The 19,914-nt window shown below is 40.2% G+C and overlaps 1 protein-coding gene across 1 annotated transcript; it reads right to left on the bottom strand.

The window, feature by feature from the left end:
* Positions 1-1,237: 1,237 nt before the first annotated feature.
* On the bottom strand, positions 1,238-17,228 carry LOC139383783 (solute carrier family 22 member 3). The gene is made up of 11 exons (XM_071128354.1): positions 16,797-17,228; positions 12,135-12,238; positions 11,683-11,837; positions 10,525-10,693; positions 10,022-10,139; positions 9,482-9,597; positions 8,549-8,763; positions 7,781-7,889; positions 2,070-2,182; positions 1,658-1,757; positions 1,238-1,380 (listed from the first exon to the last, which is right to left on the bottom strand). The coding sequence occupies exons 1-11, from the start codon at positions 17,226-17,228 to the stop codon at positions 1,365-1,367; spliced, it is 1,647 nt and encodes a 548-aa protein (XP_070984455.1). The 3' UTR covers positions 1,238-1,364.
* Positions 17,229-19,914: the final 2,686 nt, after the last annotated feature.

The following is a 19,914-nucleotide window of genomic DNA, read 5'->3' as shown; positions in this document are numbered from 1 at the left end:
CAAATGTTCAGAGGAGACTGTGTGAATCAGGCCTTCATGGTTGAATTGCTGCAGAGAAACCACTACTAAAAGGAAACCAACAAGAAGAAAAATAGCTTGAGCCAAGAAATACAAGCAAAGGACATTATACCAGTGAAAATTTGTCCTTTGGTCTTATTAGTCCAAATTTGAGATTTTTGGTTCCAACTGTCATGTCTTTGTGAGATGCAGTGTGGCTGAACGGATGATCTCTGCATGTGTATTTCCCACCGTAAAGCATGGAGGAGGAGGTGTTATGGTGTGGGGGTGCATTTCTGGTGACACTGTCTGATTTATTTAGAATTCATGGCATACTTAACCAGCATGGCTACCACATCATTCTGCAGCTATACGCCATCCCATTTGGTTTGGGCTTAGTGGGACTATCATTTGTTTTTCAACAGAACAATGACCCAACAAACCTCCAGGCTGTGAAAGGGCTATTTTACCAAGAAGGAGAGTGACGGAGTGCTGCATCAGATGACCTGGCCTCCACAATCTACCGACCTCAACCAATTTGAGATGGTTTGGGATGAGTCGGACCGCAGAGTGAAGGAAAAGCAGCCAACAAGTGCTCAGCATATGTGGGAACTCCTTCAAGACTGTTGGAAAAGCATTCCAGGTGAAGCTGGTTGAGAGAATACCAAGAGTGTGCAAAACTGTCATCTGTGGCTATTTGAAGAATTTCTAATATAAAATATATTTGGATTTGTTTAACACTTTTTTGGTTACTAAATGATTCCATATGTTTTATTTCATAGTTTTGATGTCTTCACTATTCAACAATGTAGAAAATAGTAAAAATAAAGAAAAACCCTTAAATGAGAAGGAGTTCTACACCTTTTGAACGGTAGTTTATATATGAGGGATTGGAAATGCTGCAGACGATTACATTGATAGAAGCCACAATCTATCTGCAATAATAAAGCTGATCTACTCCCTAATTTTAAAAAAAAAATATTTGCTACTGTCGTCTGGATGTTGAAAATGCTATTGTATTCCATCATTCCATCAGTTTTAATTTTCCAAAATGTATTACAGTACACAATTACTTTCAATATCACATTTATCATAGGTATAAAATTAAACAAACAATTGTTATGGTATGAAACATTTTATTTTATGATGCTATAAACATTTTACAGACAAAAAGTTTTTCATTTTTGCTCCTCTCTCCTCTTAATTCTACTTTACATGTCACTTCCTCCCAAGACTCGCGGAGTAACAGATAGCAGTACGTGTATAAATGTGTGTGTATACTGTATGAAATTCACCAAAATATATGAAATATGTTAGATGAAGTATTATTTTCTGTTACTTCTGTTGGCGTCGTTTCCTTTTGAGACTTATCTGTATCTCCTCCTGGTAACACAGAGAGTGCATAATAAGGGACTAATGCTAATTAATATAAACATAAACATAAACACAAACACAAACATTAACATTAACACAAACATTAACACAAACACAAACATTAACATTAACACAAACATTAACACAAACATAAACATAAACATTAACATAAACAGTAACACAAACATTAACATAAACACAAACATAAACACAAACATTAACATTAACATTAACATAAACAGTAACAGTAACAGTAACATTAACATTAACATAAGCACAAACATACCCATTTAAGTTCTCCACGTCTTCTATGGTCTCAGGGAAATCGATGCCTCTCATCTCTGGTAATAGCATGACCAGTCCACTGGACAACACGGTCATGACACCTACAGATAGACATGGTACGGTATTATCAAGCAGTGGAGCTGACCGTTCTGAGATGCAGAGATATGAGCTGTATATCACAGTAAGATCAATCTTTTGACGTCAATGTGAGAGTTTAATAATATGTTCTTCATCAATTTATCTGCATGTATTTCTAAAATACAAAATATGCAAAGAAGAGGAGGGCACTCAACAAAGGGGAGTGGGGGTGCAAAGGAATCTTTGCAAAGGAAAAGGCACAAAAATACAAAATAAATGCAAATATATATATATATATATATATTTGAAAAATGTAAAATACAATTGTGAAATACCATAGAGGAAGAGAGGCAGTTCCTGCCAGATACTGGCCAGTCTGTAGAGCAAGAAAGGGGCAACTATAGCTCCTATATCACTGGCTGATGAGCACACAGACACGCCCAGGTTTCTGTCAAATACAAGCGATATTAGTCTTGATATACAGTACACTACGTCATATCAATATGATTTCATTATTATTTTCAAACACTTGATCATACAGTAGTGTTTACACATATTCCAATGTGTATCATTGCATATTACTGTTACGGTTCACATACACTTAGGTTGGAGTCATTAAAACTAGTTTTTCAACCAACCACAAATTTCTTGTTAACAAACTATAGTTTTGACAAGTTGGTTAGGACATCTACTTTGTTCATGACACAAGTAATTTTTCCAACAATTGTTGACAGACAGATTTTTTTCACTTATAATTTACTGTATCACAATTCCAGTGGGTCAGAAGTTTACATACACTAAGTTGACTGTGCCTTTAAACAGCTTGGAAAATTCCAGAAAATGATGTCATGGCTTTAGAAGCTTCTGATAGGCACATTGACATAATTTGAGTCAATTGGAGGCTTACCTTCAAACTCATTGCCTCTTTGCATGACATCACAGGAAAATAAAAAGAAATCAGCCAAGACCTCAGAAAATAAATTGAGACTTCCACAAGTCTGGTTCATCCTTGGGAGCAATTTCCAAATGCCTGAAGGTACAACGTTCATCTGTACAAACAATAGTACGCAAGTATAAACACCATGGGACCACGTAGCCGTCATACCGCTCAGGAATTTCTGTCTCCTAGAGATGAACGTACTTTGGTGTGAAAAGTGCAAATCAATCCCAGAACAACAGCAAAGGACCTTGTGAAGATAATGGAGGAAACAGGTACAAAAGTATCTATATCCACAGTAAATCAAGTCCTATATCGACATAACCTGAAAAGCTGTTCTGCAAGGAAGAAGCCACTGCTCCAAAACCACCATAAAAAAGCCAGACTACGGTGTGCAACTGCACATGGGGACAATGGGTACTTTTTGGAGAAATGTCTTTTGGTCTGATGAAACAAAAACAGAACTGTTTGGCTATAATGACCATCGTTATGTTTGGAGGAAAAAGGGGGAGGCTTGCAAGCCGAAGAATACCATCCCAACTGTGAAGCACAGGGGTGGCAGCATCATGTTGTGGGGGTGGCAGCATCATGTTGTGGGGGTGCTTTGCTGCAGGAGGGATGGTGCACTTCACAAAATAGATGGCATCATGAGGGCGGAAAATTATGTGGATATATTGAAGCAACATCTCAAGACATCTGTCAGGAAGTTAAAGCTTGGTCCCAAATGGGTCTTCCAAATGGAGAATGACCCCAAGCATACTTCCAAAGTTGTGGCAAAATGGCTTAAGGACAACAAAGTCAAGGTATTGGAGTGGCCATCACAAAGCCCTGACTTCAATCCCATAGAAAATGTGTGGGCAGAACTAAAAAAGCGTGTGCGAGCAAGGAGGCCTACAAACCTGACTCAGTTACACCAGCTCTGTCAGGAGGAATGGTCCAAAATTCACCCAACTTATTGTGGGAAGCTTGTGAAATGCTACCCGAAACGTTTGACCCAAGTTAAACAATTTAAAGGCAATGCTACCAAATACTAATTGAGTGTATGCAAACTTCTGACCCACTGGGAATGTGATGAAAGAAATAAAAGCTGAAATAAATCATTCTCTCTACTATTATTCTGACATTTCACATTCTTAAAATAAAGTAGTGATCCTAACTGACCTAAGACTGGGAATTTTTACTAGGATTAAATGTCAAGAATTGTGAAAAACTGAGTTTAAATGTATTTGGCTAAGGTGTATGTAAACTTCTGACTTTAACTGTATATATGACAGCAGTGTTGTGTTCGAGACCGCCTAAAGCGAGACTCAAGACCAAGACCGGAGAAGACCGAGACCAAAAAAATGGGAGTCCATTTCAAGACCATGATTGTAATTTTGTCAAATAATCACCATAATAAGAGTTCTAAATGTCCAGTATTTCTGTGTTCATATTTCACAACAACATGTGGATTCTTTAGACATTTAGAATAGTGAAAAAATGCATTCTGGGGGAAAATAGAGCCACTCTACAAATTATTACTAACCCAAACACAGTGGGGAACAATGGGCCTTCTACTCCTTTAGAGAAGGGCTAAGGATTTATCCAAATAATTATTATAATAATAATTATCATTAGATTATTATTTTCAATGATGTTCTGATTTAATCTCTTGAGGTTTTATTGGAAAGGAAAGAGTTAACACTGAAGAGACTTGTGATCATTGCCCTTGCTAGTTAGATTGTATTGACATTTCCAGCCTTAGTTACATTCGTCCGTTTTTGTCCAGAATATTGAGTCATTGAAACTGAAACAGTGCAACCCGAATGGAGGCAACAAACTATGTCCCAGACCAGCTGTGATTTACAACCTGATAGCAATATTTGTTTTGTATTGGTGAATTATATGAATCATGCATTAAACTGCATCCATCTATTCTGACAACAATGCCTTACTGTACGTCATGGAACGTTTAGTCAAATAGGACACATTTTAAAACCTCTTATGAAGTTAGTTTTGTAGGATAAATTGGGAATTGTATCTTTTTGACTGATATTATGACTGTCTGTTTGTTTCATATCTGCAAAGTATTTAAAACATTGTCAGTTCCACTTCAAACTCACCGGTTACTTTGTGCTAAATGTGACATTGTTGTGCAATGGGAAGTAATAGTTGTACATTTCGGCCCTATCCAATGTAGTAGTGGTGCTTTAACATCATGCTGTGTGTGACTGCTGTCTTTCCATCAGCCCTATCCAATGGAGTAGTGGTGATTTAACATCATGCTGTGTGTGACTGCTGTCTTTCCATCAGCCCTATCCAATGGAGTAGTGGTGCTTTAACATCATGCTGTGTGTGACTGCTGTCTTTCCATCAGCCCTGTCCAATGGAGTAGTGGTGATTTAACGTCATGCTGTTGTGTGACTGCTGTCTTTCCATCAGCCCTATCCAATGGAGTAGTGGTGCTTTAACATCATGCTGTGTGTGACTGCTGTCTTTCCATCAGCCCTATCCAATGGAGTAGTGGTGCTTTAACATCATGCTGTGTGTGACTGCTGTCTTTCCATCAGCCCTGTCCAATGGAGTAGTGGTGATTTAACATCATGCTGTTGTGTGACTGCTGTCTTTCCATCAGCCCTATCCAATGGAGTAGTGGTGGTGCTTTAACATCATGCTGTGTGTGACTGCTGTCTTTCCATCAGCCCTATCCAATGGAGTAGTGGTGCTTTAACATCATGCTGTGTGTGACTGCTGTCTTTCCATCAGCCCTGTGGAGTGGTGTAGTGGTGCCTGGAGATGTGGGTATACTCTAATTTTGCCAGAAAGTTACCAAACGGTCATGTCCAATCAATGTCCAATCAATCATGGAGAGGTTCATGTGGACCTCCCTTGGAAAACCACTTTGCTCGTGAACCTTGGAGGAAGACCAGCAGTGAGAGGTTCATGTAGAATGTAGCCCATAACAGAGAAAGGCCCCCTGAGTGAAAGATCCTGTGTTTTCCTATAGATTTGTCAGATTTTCACTCTCAAAATCACCATTTTGTTTTTATAGAAAAAATGCAAGCATTTTATGGTCTAAGTCCTCAACAATGCTTAAACCACATCAATCTGATTGGGTGGGCCTGTCAGGTCTTGACCCCCATTGGGTGGGCCTGTCAGGTTCTGGCTGATTTTGGCATGGAATGACATCGGTAGCCGGTAGGGTAGGAAAGACCTTTCAGTTCATGATATCGACCAGTAAATGCTAACTAAGGCAACAATGGTTGGTGTAGACATGGATGGGCCTGGGTGGACACAGGCCCACCCAATGGGGACTCAGGACCTGGCAGGCCCACCCAATGGGGAGCCAGCCAGTAGGTGGGCCTGTCCGATCCTGACTCCCCAGTGGGTGGGTCTTTCAGGTCCTGGCTGATTGACATCGATGTCATTCCATGCCCAAACCAGTTGAGAGCTAAACACTCTTGCTGCCTGCAGATTCTGTTGAAACTAGGCTATGTGAATATATTCCACGTGCTTTGCGATTGGGTAGGCTACTTTGTGCACAATTTCTCTTTTGTACTAATTATACACCTCCACTACACTACTTTGATACACGTCAGTGGGGATTAAGAAGTGAGTTTACGCAATGCCCACTGAAAAAAAGTGGGTACACGGTTATACCTGTGTATACCCTCTACTACACTGTCCCTTTCTGTTTTACAAAAAGTGCCCTCTCCTACATGAGCGCGCTGGTATTACGGATGCTGTCCTTTCAGAATCACCAACCTGTCACTTACTGAAGGCCTATAGGTTCGCCACTTCACAAACATGTCTATAATAGACAAAGCTGTTAAGATATTAATGTTTAAAGAAAGGTGTATATGTTTGGACTGGTGAGGCGGTTTTATGTGCTGACTGAGTTTTTTACTCCGCTGGTCTCAGCTGATCTCGTGAAGAAATTGCGAGTCCTCATTTGCCCGAGACCGAGTCAAGACCGTATGACACCGAGACAAGACCGAGTCAAAACCGCATGACACCGAGACAAGACCGAGTCAAAACCGCATGACACCGAGACAAGACCGAGTCAAGACCGCATGACACCGAGACAAGACCGGGTCAAGACCGCATGACACCTAGACAAGACCGAGTCAAGACCGCATGACACCGAGACGAGACAGAGTCAAGACCGCATGACACCGAGACAAGACCGAGTCAAGACCGCATGACACCGAGACAAGACCGAGTCAAGACCGCATGACACCGAGACAAGACCAAGTCATAATGTGTTAACGAGACCGAGTCAAGACCGCATGACACCGAGACAAGACCGAGTCAAGACCGCATGACACCGAGACAAGACCGAGTCATAATGTGGTAACGAGACCGAGTCAAGACCGCATGACACCGAGACAAGACCGAGTCAAGACCGCATGACACAGAGACAAGACCGAGTCAAGACCGCATGACACCGAGACAAGACCAAGTCAAGACCGCATGACACCGAGACAAGACCGAGTCAAGACCGCATGACACCGAGACAAGACCGGGTCAAGACCGCATGACACCTAGACAAGACCGAGTCAAGACCGCATGACACCGAGACGAGACAGAGTCAAGACCGCATGACACCGAGACAAGACCGAGTCAAGACCGCATGACACCGAGACAAGACCGAGTCAAGACCGCATGACACCGAGACAAGACCAAGTCATAATGTGTTAACGAGACCGAGTCAAGACCGCATGACACCGAGACAAGACCGAGTCAAGACCGCATGACACCGAGACAAGACCGAGTCATAATGTGGTAACGAGACCGAGTCAAGACCGCATGACACCGAGACAAGACCGAGTCAGGACCGCATGACACAGAGACAAGACCGAGTCAAGACCGCATGACACCGAGACAAGACCAAGTCAAGACCGCATGACACCGAGACAAGACCGAGTCAAGAACACATGACACCGAGACAAGACCGAGTCAAGACCGCATGACACCGAGACAAGACCGAGTCATAATGTGGTAACGAGACCGAGTCAAGACCGAGTACTACAGCATTGACTACCAGTATGTAATCCAGTTTGTAAGAACGTTAGGGTTGAGCAGCATTAATGACTTGAGTTTGATGTTGTTATTTGGTCCTACTCTCACCTGAGAGGTGTTGGATACAGCTCAGAGTTGGCAAAATTGACCGTCTCAAATCCAATGGCGACAGAAAGCCTCCCAATGATTGCTATGGCTTTCTTCAGCCACAGATAGTCTATAGAAGATGAAAAAAGAAAGGTGAATAGATTAAACTACCCATCATATTTTAACGGCCAAATTATGCAGAATGGTCATCCCAGAAATGTTAAGGATGGGAATACAACAGATAATCTCATAACGAAAGGAAACGATCAGAAATAAAGAGAGGAATATAAAAACGAATAAAAGGGGGAAGGAAAAGCAACTCTCAGAATCCATCATTTTCAGTCTGAGCTTCACCATGTCAGTTATCATCAGAGTTGTGTAACTGAGTTTTAATTGGTTCTTCACCATGTCAGTTATCATCAGAGTTGTGTAACTGAGTTTTAATTGGTGCTTCACCATGTCAGTCATCATCAGAGTTGTGTAACTGAGTTTTAATTGGTTCTTCACCATGTCAGTTATCATCAGAGTTGTGTAACTGAGTTTTAATTGGTGCTTCACCATGTCAGTTATCATCAGAGTTGTGTAATTGAGTTTTAATTGGTTGACCTCCATCTTCAGCTTGAAATGCCACCACCAGGAGCAACGTGGGATTGAATCCCACCCCAACCACTTCTCACTTTCTCCCCTCTACCATAACATCTGCATTCTGAGCTTAATAATATAATAATGCAGAAAGTGGACAAGTCTCCATTCTCCTATTTCAAATAATACATTCAAATACCAACTCACCTACTGAGACGAAGGGCACTATGAGGCATGCGACTCCTCCTATGAAGTTAGACACAGCCATGAGAGGTCTCCGTCCAACCCTGTCCACCAACAGGTAGAAGATGAGGCCGGTGGGCAGCTCCACGGCTGCAGAGATGAAGAAATCCCGGAAGATATTGTTTCCAGTGATCGCCAGGCGGAGAACCAACCCTTGGAAAACCACTGCGCTCGTGAACCTTGGAGGAAGATCAGCAGGAAGAGGTTCATGTGGAATGTAGCCCATGACAGAGACAGGGTGATGTTTTGGATTAATTGATCTGAGGACTTCATGTACAGATAAAGTATTATTTGACGGGCGTCACAGCATGCGACACTCACCTGGCACAACATCATTTCATTTCCATGGTGATGAGGAGGATGTGTGGCATTTGTTCAATTAAATGAAGTAAAATATTTTTCTACAGTTGAGTGCAGCATGATATGATACAAATGGCATCTGTATGCAGCCTAGTCTTTTACAAATAAACTCTTTGAGTGGAACAGTAAACATCATGTACAGTGCACATTCCATTTCCAATGTGTCTGGGACCAGCCATGACAGTTATTTGGTGTATGTGGTGAATTTTCTAAACTCTTAGTACAAACATCCAAGCTGGTAAACACTTGTAACGAAACCAATTATACATTCAAAACCTTTCATTGTGCATTCATTTTGTTTGTAGACATCACCACACAACCATTGACAAAAAAATATATATGTGTTGTGGATGGGATAGAGGAAAGGTCACAGGTTCAATCCCAGAGCTCGGCACTGGTTTAAATTTGTTATGTTTCAACCCTGTCTCAAACCTTAACCCTTACCTTCCAAATTTGACGTTTACCCCCGCACTGGACAAACGTTAAATACTTAAGTGAGACTGTGATATCTTGTTGCCCAGTTGGCTTGTCTCTTACCAAGCGTAGATGAGGATCAGAGTGTTTCTCCTCATGTTGGACGTCCTAAACAGATCCATGAATGACGGACGACTTATCTCTGCCTCCTGCTCCTGCTTCTCCTCCAGAAGATCAAACTGAAAAAAGACTGATATGTGATAAGTGATATGCCTGACGATATGCCTGATGATACCCCCCAGTGTGTGTATAATTTAACCATAACCATACTCAGAAGAGAGCTCCCTAAAGCACAATAAGATGTTTCAGACACTACTCCGAAGAGAGCTCCCTAAAGCACAATAAGATGTTTCAGACACTATTCTGAAGAGAGCTCCCTGAAGCACAATAAGATGTTTCAGAAACTACCCCGAAGAGAGCTCTATGAAGCACAACAAGATGTTTCAGACACTACTCGGAAGAGAGCTCCCTGAAGCACATCAAGATGTTTCAGACACTACTCGGAAGAGAGCTCCCTGAAGCACATCAAGATGTTTCAGACACTACTCCGAAGAGTGCTCCCTGAAGCACATCAAGATGTTTCAGACATCAAAAGTAGGCAACCTCTCTAAAATTCTCAGGGACAGTTCTCTTATTGCACTTGGTAATGTTTTTAGCGATCCTCATAGCCTCTTTGGTTCTTCGTTGTGACAACAACCAGCGAGGAGATTCTGGAATGAGCCTGAAATGGAAAATATATTTTTATACTTTTCTAATAATAATCAGCTTAATTTCATAGGTTTTACTCAAACCCCTGGACACCACACACTATAGGATCATCAAGGTAGATTGCATTTTTATAAAGTATAATTTTGCATTCCAATTTCATAAGTCATGTCACAATGGTTGGTGGCCAGAACAACAACTGTCACCTGTCACCTGTCAGCTGTGTGTGTGTGTGTGTGTGTGTGTGTGTGTGCGTGCGTGTGTGTGTGTGTGTGTGTGTGTGTGTGTGTGTGTGTGTGTGTGTGTGTGTGTGTGTGTGTGTGTGTGTGTGTGTGTGTGTGCGTGCGTGCGTGCGTGCGTGCGTGCGTGCGTGCGTGCGTGCGGAAATATTGACATATTACCAAAAGTAAGTGATGAAGATGAAGCAGGGGAGACTCATGGCCAGCTGCAAGGTTTTCCAGGAGGGCAATAAGTATGCCAAGAGAGGTAGGATGGCCATCCCAGTGGAATAAAAGGTGCGGGACAGCAATGAGACAAACTTCCGGTTGTTTGAGCCAAAGAACTCAATGACTATCAAAGACAAAAACAAGAAAGACCACAATAACAGAAACGTCAAAGCAGGAGCAGAACGGAGCACAAAACCTCCCATATCATTCCTCTGAACACTAATACATGGACGCTGACTTTCTACCTAAAAACTGGAAGAACTTGTCCCGATTGGTATTTTTAAATCACCAATGAATGATCTTGAGACTGATTACCTGACCTGTCAATGTTTTTAATTTGCTGTTTTTGATTTTGTTACACTCTTGTGAATTCTTTGGTTTTTACTAGATTACTTGTAGTTTTTCATGTTGTTTGTCTGTAATTCATGTTATTTGTCTGTAACGCTCTTGAAAAAGAGATTTTAAATCTCAATGAGCCCTTCCTGGTTAAATAAAGGTTCAATTAAAAAATACATACAAATAATAATAAAAAACCTTGTATGGACTGTGTTCCTGTGTTCCTGTGTTCCTGTGTTCCTGTGTTCCTGTTTTTTCTGTGTTCCTGTGTTCCTGTGTTCCTGTTTTTTCTGTGTTCCTGTGTTCCTGTGTTCCTGTGTTCCTGTGTTCCTGTTTTTTCTGTGTTCCTGTGTTCCTGTGTTCCTATTTTTCTGTTTTCCCGTGTTCCTGTGTTCCTATTTTTCTGTGTTCCTGTGTTCCTATTTTTCTGTGTTCCTGTGTTCCTATTTTTCTGTGTTCCTGTGTTCCTATTTTTCTGTGTTCCTGTGTTCCTATTTTTCTGTGTTCCTGTGTTCCTATTTTTCTGTGTTCCTGTGTTCCTATTTTTCTGTGTTTCTGTGTTCTGTTTTTGTGTTCCGTGATTTATCATTTGCATATATTATTAATACATGTTTACTTTGTAAAAACAATACCCATGTGTTTCAGTGATGTTATGTGTGACTGCATTTCTAGTCAACAAAGAGCACAGAACACCTCCTTTACATAGCAGTATTTCACATTTAAGGCTGGATTCTGGTGCTTCCATACCAGTCACTGTGATTTCAATAAAGAACTTACTAAACACATAGCTGACTGTCCATGCTCCCTTGCAACAGAAGCCCTGGAGAACTCTGAAGAGCAGCAGCAGGGGGTAAGAGGGTGACAGCATCACAACTATCCCTGACACCCCCAGGCCAAACATAGACAGGATGAAACAGGGCTTCCTTCCAAACCTGTTGGAGGAGGAATAATGAAAGTGGAAGAATGCAACTGACATCATTTAAACGATTAAGTAGCATGTCAGAATAACTACTTTTAAGGAAAGGTAGGCTACTACTTCAGAAAGGCAGTAGTAACCTACCTAACTGTGTTTTTACTCTGCTGCATAAGGGGAATGATCCCATAATACCAATACAGGTTATATTGACAGTATTTATTTGCAGTATATAAACAGCTGCTTTGGTGGCATTTACATTGATTGATGCTATGTATTATTATCATCACAGTGTTGAAACAAAATGCTGGTGTACCTGTCTGCCAAGTATCCAGTGACAAAAGCACCAATGAAGAACCCTCCAGCCAGGGACACCTGAATCAAATCTGCAAGCCATGAATCCTCACACACTAAGGAAAACTGGGATAGATAAAGAAACGAGTAAATACATAGATAACATGATGTATATTGGTGACAAATGCACCTTTTATATTGCTGAGAAAACAGATCCTTGCTCAAGGGGGTGACGTCATGCTTAGTTTAAGATGAAGGAGTGACCCTTCTCACTGATGCTGACATGCTGTCAAATTATCAATGATAAATGTTGCACTTTAACTTTTGTTGGTATTTGTAGTTATCCTGAATAATAGGCTATTCAGTAAATTTACTGACCATGCACTTGCAACAGATTGTAATGAATTCATTCCTGACCCTGACTTGGCTCTAGAACATGTATCCTTCCTATTTGTTTCTCTGGCAGATAAACACACCCCTTTTAAACAATTCAGAGTGAAAGATAGATCTAACTCTTAGTTTTGTTCTGAGTTATCTGAGCTTATTCAGATGAGAAATCAGGCCTGGGCCAAAGACTCTGTAGTGGACTGGTCATTTTTCAGACAATTGAGAAACAGATGTACTATCTCGATTAAACAAGCTAAATCAAGCTACTTTTAAAGCTCCATCTCTGACTCTGCTGGTGATCCTTCTAAATGTTAGAAAACAGTAAATTGCACTAAAGCGTATAAATTCCTCTCCTTCCCTGCCTAAGCGAGTTTTGTCTGACGCTGGCATCATAAATGAGAAGAATGGGATGAGTGATGCTTTTAATCATCATTTTATCTCAGAAGTATTTTTATTTGAGAGAAACCGTGGTCTAATTGACGTTGGTCAGTCAATCGACTGCTCTTCCCACTCCCAGCCTCTAGCTGACTTGTCGGTTAACACATCAACTTCTAGTGAATCTTTGTTTTCATTTCAGCAATTTACTATCTGTGATGTGCTAGATGCCGTGCTTGTGATTGATGTATATAAAACAATCCACTTGGGCTGATATGCTTGATCCGATATGCTTGATCCATTTTCGCAGCAGCTCTCTGCCCCCCTCATTGCTGAACCATTAACCCATTTATGATTTTTTAAATATTTTTTTGTATTTATTATGGGTCCTTGGCAAAAAAAATGATGGCTGCCTTGGCAAAAACCTATGTTGACAGAGCTCCAGAGTTCCTCCGTGGAGATGAGAGAAGCATCCAGAAGGACCACCATCTCTGCAGCACTCCACCAATCAGGCCTTTATAGTAGAGTGGCCTATGCATATGTAATCGTGTGTATAGTGCATATGTTATCATGTGTGTGTATAGTGTGTATGTTATCACTTGTGTGTATGCAAGTGTCTGTGTCTATGTTATCTTTCAAATCTATTCTAAATGTACACCAGTCAAGTTTTAGACCAGGTCATAGCACTATCTCTGCTGCAGCCCTAGTTATAAATGATGTGCTTAATTGTATGGATAAAGGGCAACATTCTGCTGCCCTCTTCCTTGACCAGTCAAAGGCTTTGGGTACTGATGATCACTCACTGCTAATTCAGAGGCATTTCTTAATTGGCCTAGACCAGGCTGCATGTAACTGGCTAATAAATTACTTGACAGACAGAACTCAATGCATATCTACTGATGGTGCTAAATCAGGTTTCCTGGATATTACAAAAGGTTTGGGTCCTTTACTTTTTAGACGAACTATATCGACATGTCTGTAAAAAAAATTAATCTGTGCAACTTCCAGCACGTGTTGACTGTGAACACTGAGGCAGTACCTGCTTTAAGTTACAGTTCTACTGTGAACACTGAGGCAGTACCTGCTTTAAGTTACAGTTTTACTGTGAACACTGAGGCAGTACCTGCTTTAAGTTACAGTTTTACTGTGAACACTGAGGCTGTACCTGCTTTAAGTTACAGTTTTACTGTGAACACTGAGGCAGTACCTGCTTTAAGTTACAGTTTTACTGTGAACACTGAGGCAGTACCTGCTTTAAGTTACAGTTTTACTGTGAACACTGAGGCAGTACCTGCTTTAAGTTACAGTTCTACTGTGAACACTGAGGCAGTACCTGCTTTAAGTTACAGTTCTACTGTGAACACTGAGGCAGTACCTGCTTTAAGTTACAGTTTTACTGTGAACACTGAGGCTGTACCTGCTTTAAGTTACAGTTTTACTGTGAACACTGAGGCAGTACCTGCTTTAAGTTACAGTTCTACTGTGAACACTGAGGCAGTACCTGCTTTAAGTTACAGTTTTACTGTCAACACTGAGGCTGTACCTGCTTTAAGTTACAGTTTTACTGTGAACACTGAGGCTGTACCTGCTTTAAGTTACAGTTTTACTGTGAACACTGAGGCAGTACCTGCTTTAAGTTACAGTTCTACTGTGAACACTGAGGCAGTACCTGCTTTAAGTTACAGTTTTACTGTCAACACTGAGGCTGTACCTGCTTTAAGTTACAGTTTTACTGTGAACACTGAGGCTGTACCTGCTTTAAGTTACAGTTTTACTGTGAACACTGAGGCTGTACCTGCTTTAAGTTACAGTTTTAACAGTTAACAAGTAGGCTACCGTGGCTATTTGATCGTAATGTAGGCATACCAGACTGGACTACCATCAAAAACTATAGAGAAAATGCATCCCATAATATTTGAACATGGAAATAGCTGTTCTATCATTCAGCCTACAGTAGCAGCCAATGTGTGGTGTCCATGAGACTTTTGAAGAAAAAAGATATGCAGGGCTTGACATAAACCTGTTTATCCACTTTTCCTTTAGATAACGAGGTGACAGAAAATGTTGTTGTGTTGTTTTATGGAAGAAACCACAAGTATTACAGAGAATAAGACAAATTATTCTACCCTCTGCCTATTGGCTACTTAGTTTATTCAAGCCAGTCTCAAAATACAACACTGCCCCTTTAAGACAAAAAATATATATTCACCTGTACTGCTTTTCAAAGATGTCTAGAAATGCACATGTTTTGTGCTCTTGTAGGAAGCAATCACTTCCATTGCTGACTACAAATGATATATAACTGAGCTAATAACTCACTAGCTAGCAAAGGATATGAACAAAATGTGCACATGTGGCTACATGCCGCTCTCTCTTTGATCTCATGACAAGCGCATCTACCTGCGACCGCTCCTGCTGTACAAGTAAAAGACACAGATCCATATATGGCAATGGACTATTTGCATAAAGGCCTACTTGCAGCGCTGATTGGTTATTCCGCACGAGTCTGTGCACAGTACAGCTGAGTCAGGTGCAATAGAATCCAACTCTGATGCGTTCTGCCTACAACAAAATATCTTGCATAGTTCGTTTTGTTTCGGTATGTTGCATTGAAAGAGAGGTTAATATTGTGTTGATTCGATCACAATTGTCACAGTTAAGAGAAACGTCGATTGTCTTAACTAACAGGGAAAACTCTAGAAAGTTGAGTGAAATTCAATCTGGTGCTTCTCTCTGTGGAGTGATATTTATTCTGTGCTCTGCACGGCAGTCTCGGTGCAGTAGTACTACATTAGTGAATATAGGTCTAGAGCACCATAAAAACAGTTCTGATGATTTGAGCATATGTACTTTGGATGGTGTCCATATTGATCATGTCCCTGGATAGATGAAACGCTGTCTTTTAAAAAGCATATTGAGGGGTTAATAGAAAATGACTTAAGTAAAAGTGAAAGTCACCCAGTAAATAAGTCTAAAATGATTTGGTTTTAAATATACTTAAGAAGCTGATAATAAAAATAATTTTCTATAGAAATAGGTTCTGCCTCTCGATAAGTAGTAGAAAGCAGGTTATTCAGTCAAAGTTCCTATCTGTCCAAGACTACGACGACAGCATTTATCACAGGAGGTTGGTGGCACGTTCATTTGTGAGGACGGGCTCGTGGTAATGGCTGAAGCGAAATTATTAGAATGGTATCAAACACACGGTTGCCATTCCATTTGCGACGTTCCAGGCATTATTATGAGCCATCCTCCCCTCATCATCCTCCACTGTCATCTATATGAACACAGCTGCTACTTCATTAAAGCTGTTAGATGCAGTTTATCATAATGCACTGCACTTCATTATGGGCAACAGTTTAGCACTCATCACTGCATTCTAGAAAGTTGGTTGTCCCTCTTTGATGTCATGTGGGGTGATACATTGCTATGTTTTCCTTTACAAAAAAATCCCACTGTACCTAACATCATCACTAAACTTTAGACATACGAGTTACCACCCCTGGTCTCAGGGATGGATAACTCTGTAAATTCCGTTGGTCTCTACTGAGTTAGGTAAATCAGCTTTTAGTTCTTGCATCATAATTGAGGAACAATCTTCAAAATGTACTGAAATGTGCTGTTTTGATGCCTATAGGTCAATTCAGAAGGCTGATTGAGGACCTTTTTACTGATGAATATCTTTGTTTTTTATGACCATGTTTTTCTTTCTTCTTGCATTTTGTATTTAAATTGATGTGTGTATTTTCTGTAATTTAGTTCAGGGCTCATGTAAAATATACATTTCATCTCACTATGACTCCCTGATAAAATGAAGGTTAAATAAAAGGAATTCATTAATTCATTCGTTCAATTATTTCTTAGTAGAATTTGAGCTCCTGAACTTCCAGACACAGCGGGGTTTTTTGAAGACCAAATTTACCTCTGAAACGATAGTAGTGCGAGACGGATCAAACACCCAGCCGCTATCGCACGCGACTACCGGTAACTGGGTGAGATTAGAAATCAAGGGCCAGTCGATGAGGTCACTGCAATTGCTCTGGCTGCCGTTCCAGAACTTCCAGGCCACATCGAACCTCTGGCAGCGGCTGTAGGTGCCCAATGCGCCCTGTCCCGACTCATCCAACAGCGGGACGGTGAGTTCACGCAGCTCCTTGTCTGTCCAGTCACATTCATCCTGGATGTGCTCTGTCCCGGAGGTCCGGCACCAGTGCACGGGAGTGTTCCCCAAGAACACGACTCCTACGAGGACGAACGCGAAGGTCAGCACCGGCAGAGATCCGAGGACAGTGATTCTCCTTTGGTATGGTCCGTAATCTCCGATGTGGACGAGCAGGTCATCTAAATTCGGCATTGTTTTATTTCTTTATCTTGGGTTGACAGATGTCACTGGTGGCGAGGAGGGCTCATCATCCTTTTAAAGAGAGGGTCAAGTAATTTGACAAGGCACTTCTTTTGTTCAAGTCAATCATTTGGTTAGGTTGACTCCATGCGTAATTGTACCTTACTACAGATGTAGAATCTTAATTTGATCACTCTGTTGCTGCTGATAATTGTCCTGCACAGCAGGAAATGCAAACTTGTAGCGTATTCAATGTTTAAAAATGCTTTTAAAGTTTGTAATTTCAACTTTGAAATGTCAGACTTGATTTGCCCTAACAAAATGTTAACAACCCGTAAAAAAAAAAAACATTTAATTATAATAATTCACATTTCCTTTTTCTTCAGGATCATTTTCCTGCTGTAGCAAACTGGCTCAAATGAATATCCTACATATGTAGAAGTAGAGGTGGGGCTAGTCTAGAGACTTGTTCAAAGTCCCTCAAAGAGAAGGAGAAGACACTCAAGAAAGGGGCTTCATGACCTAAGCAGAACTGTGGGCTCAGTAGGCTAATGTAAATTGAACTTGATGTGTACAGATGTATGATCTTAACTTGATCACCCTGTTGCAGAACTTTTCTGCAGTGCAAGAAATGTAAAACTCGTAGTGTATTTGAGATTTTTTTTAAGATTCTGCAGGTTGTAATTTACACTTTCTGAAATTTCAGAATTGATTTTCCCCAACAGAAATGTACATTAATTACAATCCACATAATAATCCTAATGTCCTGTTGCTACATTATTATTTTCCTGCTGTAGCAAACTGGCTCAAATTAAGATCCTACATCTGTATAGGTTGACAGTCTGAAGTGTTTTCTGCCTGTGGTTGACTTCAAGGGAGAGACCTTTTCTTGGTGCTCTGCCCATACACTGTACACTATGCAACATATATATGCAACATATTGCATTTAGCCTATATAACATGCAATATGTAACATGAACATTTTACAATATATGTGACAGAAATTATACAATAATGAGTTGAACATCAAATGAAAGTAAACATATTCAGTCTACAAATAATGCAGACTACAATATCCCCTCAGACTTATTTATTTCATAAAATCATTTCATAGAACAACTGACTAAATGTCACAACTTTCTTTAATTCAATATATAAAGCATGACAATATAACTCACAAGAGTCCATTCGAAGCATTCAAAGGCTGTTTCAATAGGTAATCTTGACTATTTATTTTTGTTATTTTTTAATCCCCCTTCCACGCAGGAGGCCTTTTGTCTTTTGGTAGGCCATCACTGTAAATAAGAATTTGTTCTTAACTGACTTGGCTAGTTAAATAAAGGTAAAATAAAAAATAAAATAAAACAATTAAAAAATCTATCTCGTCTGTCCAGTTGCGCAACATTTCAAGAGAGATACGGACAGCTTGTTTATTTTCCTAACTTGGCCTTGAGTACCGGGGCACGGGACATAATAATAAGACAACCACAAGTCAATACATAACTGTTTTGAGGATTTGTACAGAATGTGAGATTGAATACAAATAAATGCCCCCCAAAAATCCCCTTGAAGTTCATTTCCTTTTTGTCTTTCCTACACACTGCGTTGTCATGGTACCGAAACAAAACAAGGAACAATATTCCAGGACGATATTACATTTCTTTATTCGACAAGGACAAACCTTGCATGTTTACAAATGACACCCTATTCCCACATTAAATAGGTAATAAGGTGCCTGGTCAAAACTAGTGCACTAGGCTATAGGGAATAGTGTGACATTTGAGACAGCCCCTGTAGATAACATGGACGTTCAAAGGAGACCTTGTCCTCATATGAAGCTATGTGTTACCCATCTGGATGTAATAAACAGGACTCTTCATTTTGCATGACAGACCATACACGGGTCACTGCTCTTCAGCAGAGTTGCCCTTTTACTACATCTGGCTTTAATGGTCACAACTGTTATTAAAGTCTAAGTTTTATAACTTCTAGATCTTCTTTACATTAAAGGCAATAAAAGATCTGAGGACTCATTTTGAAAGTTGTGTGCTTTGACATATTTCAGATTCACTGAATTCACATTCTCTAAGATACAGCTGTCTTGAATATATCGTAAAGAATAGCGTGTCAATATAACATGCCCAGGTGTACTGCTCTTCATAATACAATGTTTTATTAGTATTTTATACATAATGATCACTAGACTAAAAAAAGATACTAAAGAACTACCTAGAAATAATTGACCCAGGTTATCCGTAATCATGATCTAAACAACAACAATCAAAACTGTGCCGCATGTCTGCACCTTTATGTACCATAGTAGGTACAGTAGAAGAACCAAGCTCAAAAGTAGAGCATGGGTACATGACTGACATCTACGGTATCCAAAACACTTTCAAAAAGGTATACAACAGCAAGCAATTAATGATAACAAATGCAATTTACCAAGACTTGAATCTATTTATAAGTCAAAGCAAAGCTCTGATATTCAAATTCTATTTATTCAAATGCATAAGTTAAAATCTGTAAGCAATACAAAAAAATTATAATTCACAAGGGTATCTGACAAGAAATGAGGGAACATCATATGATTTATCTCTGGACTGATCAGCTATTACAGAACATGTTTGTTTTGTCATGGGTCTTGATAGTCTTTTCAGTGCCTTCAGAAACGATTCATACCCTTTGACTTATTCCA

This window comes from Oncorhynchus clarkii, chromosome 25 (genome assembly GCF_045791955.1).
Source record: "Oncorhynchus clarkii lewisi isolate Uvic-CL-2024 chromosome 25, UVic_Ocla_1.0, whole genome shotgun sequence".
Lineage (NCBI taxonomy): Eukaryota > Metazoa > Chordata > Actinopteri > Salmoniformes > Salmonidae > Oncorhynchus > Oncorhynchus clarkii.
The sequence above is the reverse complement of the archived record's forward strand: the minus strand, read 5'-3'. Positions and strand labels throughout refer to the sequence as shown.

Coding starts and splice junctions, on each gene's coding strand:
- LOC139383783 (XM_071128354.1), bottom strand. CDS start 17,228: ATGCCGAATTTAGATGACCTGCTCGTCCACATCGGAGATTACGGACCA. Junction 7,890..8,548: donor AGTGCCCTTCGTCTCAGTAG/GTGAGTTGGTAT, acceptor CATCTTCTATAG/ACTATCTGTGGCTGAAGAAA. Junction 1,758..2,069: donor ACTGCCTCTCTTCCTCTATG/GTATTTCACAAT, acceptor GTCTATCTGTAG/GTGTCATGACCGTGTTGTCC.